The sequence below is a fragment of the Giraffa tippelskirchi genome, chromosome 9 (assembly GCF_054371585.1).
Source record: "Giraffa tippelskirchi isolate mGirTip1 chromosome 9, T2T-mGirTip1v1.2.pri, whole genome shotgun sequence".
NCBI classification, from domain to species: domain Eukaryota; kingdom Metazoa; phylum Chordata; class Mammalia; order Artiodactyla; family Giraffidae; genus Giraffa; species Giraffa tippelskirchi.
In genome coordinates, this window is record NC_137283.1 from 136,516,087 (window position 1) to 136,522,086 (window position 6,000).

General features: G+C 41.2%; 1 protein-coding gene and 1 long non-coding RNA gene across 2 annotated transcripts in view; one reads left to right on the forward strand and one right to left on the reverse strand.

Moving 5' to 3' along the window:
* SGK1 (serum/glucocorticoid regulated kinase 1) overlaps positions 1 to 1,530 on the reverse strand; it is a 111,230-nt gene extending 109,700 nt beyond the window's left edge. Inside the window, exon 1 of the mRNA XM_081530689.1 lies at positions 1,462 to 1,530. Coding sequence (XP_081386815.1) covers positions 1,462 to 1,530 — 69 coding nt within the window. The remainder of the gene's footprint in view (positions 1 to 1,461) is intronic.
* LOC145521768 (uncharacterized) overlaps positions 1 to 3,765 on the forward strand; it is a 41,385-nt gene extending 37,620 nt beyond the window's left edge. Inside the window, exons 7-8 of the long non-coding RNA XR_014065669.1 lie at positions 954 to 1,059; positions 1,540 to 3,765. This is a non-coding gene — a long non-coding RNA (uncharacterized LOC145521768). The remainder of the gene's footprint in view (positions 1 to 953; positions 1,060 to 1,539) is intronic.
* The last annotated feature ends 2,235 nt before the right edge of the window (positions 3,766 to 6,000 follow it).

Sequence of the window (6,000 nt, forward strand, 5' to 3'; positions counted from 1 at the left end):
CAAAACATTTGTTTACTGTGTTGGCAATTGTTTTTTACAAAGTGCCCTTTCCTTGGAAAGAAATATCTTGGCTACAGGGAAAATGAAGACACATGGTGGACTCTGAGAAGTGGCACCGCCTTGCTCCATTCAACTTGAGCCTCCTCCAGCGGGAGCCCTCCTTGCCAGGTGCTGAGGCCTCTGGAGCAGAAGCCAGAACAACATGGGTTTTGCTTTGGTTTTAATGAATATGTTTTGACCCATGGACTTTAGGGGAGGTTTTGCTCTACTGATGGGAATTCAGTCACAGGTGTGTGGGAAACTGTGTTAGCCCTCTGGCCTGGACTGACATGCTGTTCCCAGCCCTGCCTTCCCAGCTTGCCCGCTTGGTGCGGGACGTAGGCCAGCCCAGTGTGTAGTTCACTGTGTTCTGTTGGTGGTTTAAGTGAAGGGCTGTGTTTCCGGAGCAGCACAGGAAAGACCTGAATGAAGGAACCGAGAATGAATGAAGAGAATCATTTTGATGGAATTGCCCTAGGGTATCAAATAGACCAGGGCAGCTGGGGGCTGGAGGAAGCTACTGTTGCTTAAGAAACTCTCCACAAGAATGTCAGTCATCAGTTGCTTAACAATCATTCATTTCTTACCTCCCACTTATGTATAAATTTGCAGATTTACGCGGACCACCAGTGGGACCATTACAATGAACTAAGTTTACTGTGAAACACAAGGAAAACCCCCTCCCTTTTCTTTGCTCATTTACAAGCAATGTAACATTAACGTCCTGAACAGAAGAACAAGAATTTAAGAAATAAAAGTATAGAGCAACATAACCCCATATTATCACTTGAATTCACACTGCCTATGAAAAGAAAGGAGGTTGTATCAAGTAAAATTGAGGCAACTTGAAATAGAGGATTTCAAATGCTGGACTCTGAAAGGTCATTCTAGTCCTTTGCTATTTTTTACCATAGATAGAGACTCAGCAAGTTATTCGCTGGATGGATCTGGGAAGCTAGAAGCTCCTGCTTCTGAGGAAGGAAGATGATAAAGCTGCACTTGAGACTGAGTGAATGAAAGGTGTGGGAAAAGTTGAAGCCTTCAAAGATAAGAGAGAGTGAGAGCGCACCACGGAATTAGTCCCCAACCAAATTAACTAGCCAATAACTGTATCCAGGCCAATTCTCTTCGAAACTGCTTGTAATCTTGTGGCTTTGGTTGGGAAATTCCCATTCCCAGCTCTAAACCATCCTTAGGACTTCTCGGCCCAACCCCCTCCTCCCAAAGCAACTCTGCCTAGGTGCCCCCACCCTCAAATCTGCATCAGGGCAGGTCTATTTTCCAGCTGGACCACTGTGACCAGACACACACGACTTCCATTCAGGGCTTTGCCACCGAAACTCGGGCTTATCTCCGGCAAGCAATCAAAGGCATTTCAGACAAGAGCAGAAAACAAAAGAAACAAACAAAATCTGTCCTTACCCGCTTCTTAAAAAATTGGAAGGCTGAACATTTCTTGACTGGGAATCCATTCATGTCTTTGTTTACCATTTTCCACAGTGGGGAGTTCACGGTTAACAGATCCAGGGTGGCCCGCACCTGGTCAATGCATCTGGTTCCCGACTTGCCTCCTGGAATAGTTGACGAAGACCGAGCGGGATGGAGAATCCAGCGCGGCTTAGGTTTTCACTCACACATTCTGCAGCACCGGCTACTGCAGCAACCTCTCCCCGCTCTCAGTTTCCACCGACAGTGGCTCTTCTCTTTGCATCACTGCTCCGAAAGGCAGGCATCACCGCAACAGGACCCCAGGATGCCCCGGATTCCGAGGAGAGGATCTGGCTGCTGCCCAGCAGGAGAAGGGCACCCCCTGCGCGCCCCCAGCTACCTGGCTGCTCTGTGGCGTGTGCACTGGGAGAGTCGCTCTGCTCCAGGTGATGCGCTTGTGGAGGCTGCTGGAGAGGAGAGCTGTTTTTGATTGTGCAAATTCCAGTGGGAGCTGTAGTTAAGCAGCTGACAGAAGGAGTAAGAAAGAGCAGAAGCCAGAGGAAAGGGGAGGAGGGGAGGGGGGAGGGAGAGCCGCGCCAGAAAAGCAGAGGGAGAGGGAAAGCAGTGCTGGAAGACACAGCGATTCATGAATATCTGAGCAGCGCGGATGGAGAGTAGGCATCAGCGCAGGATGCACTGAAAAGCAGTTGACTCCCTTCGGGAGGTTTACTTTAATAGCTTTTTTCCCTTTTCTTTTTGTTGTTAGGATCCTTTAAACCAGATTTTCTTATAACATGCAGAATGTTTTAATTTTATGCTCATTGAAATTCTGTTGATACATATTCCTGGGGGCGGGGAGAGGACGGTTCTCAATGGAAATTTAATCAAATTTATTCCCGATCTGTCCAAATGTGGAGAAAAATAGAGTGTAACAATGGATGATCCCTCATTATGTAGAACCTTGCTAGTGTCCTCTTCTTACTTGTCATAATATAATAGGCAACTGTGAATATTAGTGTGTGTGTGTGTGTGTATGTGTGTATTTTCCACTAAAGGAATCTGTTTAAAAAAGAACACAATGGGCATATATCCAAAATGTTTTATGCAAAAAATACAAAGGGTATTACCAAAAAATGTCACTGAATCCGTTTAACAGAAAGGAGGACTCAAAATGAATAAGAGGGGAAAGAGTTTTTTTCCCCATCAAGTGAAAATCTACCCTTCTTCATTTTTTACTCATGTTATTCTTTGCACATTAAATTCATTTTGAAGACCCATGTAGTTTGTGTGTGGCCAATTTTTCCATGTTTACTTTTTCCTGTCGATATTTTATGGGGATTTTTAACAAAGTTGATAGCTAAATAGAGAGAGCAAAGAAAACAATCTCGACATCCAATTGGGCACTGCTACGACATCAGTGTGTGGCTTTCTGCCAGTCGACTGACCTCACAGTGCCTCCCAAAAGGTGCCTCATCCATGAAATGGAGGCAATCACTCACTCGTTCATTCATTCATTTATTGACTTAGTCATTCACTTGTTTGCTGCGTCATTCCTGTATCTATCATATCCAAATGGAGCAAGTGTCCCCAGGATGTAGAGCCTTTTCAATGTCACCACAAAGGAATATAGTTAATAAATGAGGGAAAGGCACAATGTCTACTTGATAAAATGAATGGCCAGCTCATTAAAAGCCATATGCCTAACATTGTTAACATATTTATAAGGTTAACTGGGAAAGAGATGCACTGATTTCACGGAATTGGAATATACATCTTTAGAGCTGGACCAGGTTTGGCGGGGAATAACAGTGAAATCTTGTTAGCTAAATGCTTTGAGATTTCCAAAAGAAAATGTAGCACAACCACATGATGGTATTATGACTGAAGAAAAATAAATGCTTTATTTTGGAGAGATATGTTAAGTTGTCCGAGATGCAAGGAGTATATTATTTAATCTCCAGCAGCGATAGCTTTTTGTGGTTCTTCTAAAGAGTTCATTAAAATTCTGGTAGTTTGAAGAGAATTTTTTTTTGTCCCCATCAGGCAGTTTGTGGGATCTCAGTTCCCCCACCAGGGACTAAACCCAGGCCATGGCAGTGAAAGCCCAAAATCCTAACCGCTAAGCAACCAGGGAACTCCCCAAAGAGAATTTTTGATGCAGATAGAAATATCCTTTATCATGATGATGGTGGTGGATTATATGATTATGCACTTGTCAAAATTTATCAGGCTTTATATACGAAGGAGGAAAATTTTACTCTATGTAAATTACAGTTCAATAAACCTGATTGAAATAAATCATGGCCATTCAAATTCTTTCCTGTTTCTCATACTGCCCCTTCCTTAAAAGTATTTTAAGATATATTAATTGAATTTGAGTGATATGCATAAGAAGACCTCTCTAAGCATCCTGTTGGAAGTGGGAACTAGGGACCTTGCCTTGATTCCACACTGATCCAGCACACATACTGGTTTTAAGTGCACCGTACATTTATTTGGAGTGAAGAAGGGAAGGTTAACAGAAACCATAGAGGAGGAAGTGAGGATAAAGCTAAATCCTATCCCTCCTCACCACTATATGCCACCCCTTGGAGCTGCTACACCGTCACTGAGTCTATGTTAGATCCTGCAGTAGGTCCTATGAATGCAAATATCAATAGTTTATGTTCCTAAGGAAGTCACAGCCTACTGAAGAAACACATATTGTTGAAAGAATGATATATTATTGTATGTCATAAGTAACATATATTATGCAATATATACTGTTGTCTTTCAGTCACCAAGTCATGTCTGGCACTTTGTGACCCCATGGACTGCAGCACACCAGGCCTCCCTGTCCCTCACCATCTCTCAGAGTTTGCCCAAGTTCATGCCCATTGAATCGGTGATGCCATCCAACCATTTCATCCTCTGTTGCTGTCTTCTCCTTCTGCCTATGTATGTTATATAATAAGAATGATATATATTATAAATGATTCCATATGTACAAGTGTTAACTTCACCTTGGTTTGGGGGGGGTGGCTGAGTGGTTTAGAGTGGAAGGCCTGAGAAGTTTTCTTCAAAGTTAGTGCAGAACTTTAAAGAATAAGTAGAGGTTGGTCAGAGGTTGGTCTCCTTCTCCTTGGTCAGAAGCAGAAGCAAAGGGCAGGGGTTCTGACCAGATCAGGCAGCCTATTCTTTGAGATGATATTTGGATCACTGTAATAATAGATCAATGTGTTAACTGTACTGTGTTGGCTTCTCAGGGAAAAGCAAGCATCTCTCATCTATTACCTCTCTTTTCATAAATAAAACTGCCTGCAGGTAGGCTCAGAGTGACTACTCTTTATAAATTTCTCCTTTGCCAAGCTCATTAATATCTACAAAGGACCATAGACTACCTCTTATGATAGAACAGAAAATAACTCCTGGACTCTTATAACATCCTGCTTACACATTAAACTTGTTTTACTAAGAGTCGGACATGACTGAGCGACTTCACTTTCACTTTTCACTTTCATGCATTGGAGAAGGAAATGGCAACCCACTCCAGTGTTCTTGCCTGGAGAATCTCAGGGATGAGAGAGCCTGGTGGGCTGTCGTCTATGGGGTCGCACAGAGTCGGACATGACTGAAGCGACTTAGCAGCAGCAGCAGCAATTTAATTAATTTATTTTCTTACTTTCTTTTTCTCATTAAACATGCTCATTCATTTCTGTAGCTTCAACATATAGTATAATACCTGGACCATGCTAGGCACTCAATGAATGTTTTTTAAATGAACTGAAAAAAAAACAAAAACACTGTGTAAAGCTAACATCAGTGACTTTGGCACCAGACCATTAGTAAGAATTGTTAAATATTTTTGAAATTCTTAAACCATAAAGTAAACTCCCATCACTATTAATGTGCTGAGCTCTAATTAGACCCAATGACCCTTAATTCTTCCCAGTTCTTTAAGATTCAATGACATTGAGACCCTGGGATGACACATCGTTTTTATTAAAAAACTGTCATGTTAAAAAGAATCTCTTAATCTTCTATTTGCTTTTTGTAATATATTTACTTTTCCTCTCAAGTATAATGTTTAAACTATAACACAAAGAATAAAATAAAGCAAATAGGTAGGACTGACTACCAATGTATAAAAGACATGGAGAGAGGCTATGTTGATTTGGAAGATCTGGTTACTAATCTCCCTTCCCTAATTGTATGACCTTGAATAAGTCCCTTCAATTCACTGAACCTCAGTTTCCTTATCTGTAAAATAATAACAAAATGCATTCTGTCTACCTCATAAGGCAATTGTCAGTATCAATGCAAAAAATAAATTTCATTAATAGATAGTTGATTTACAATGTTATGTTAGTTTCAGGTGTACAGCAAAGTGATTCAGCTATACATATATATATACACATCCTTTTTCATATTCTGTTCCATTATAGGTTATTACAAGATACTGAATATAGTTCCCTGTGCTATACAGTAAGTCTTTGTTGGTTATCCATTTTATATATAAAAGTATGTATATTCTAATCCCAAACTCCTAATTTA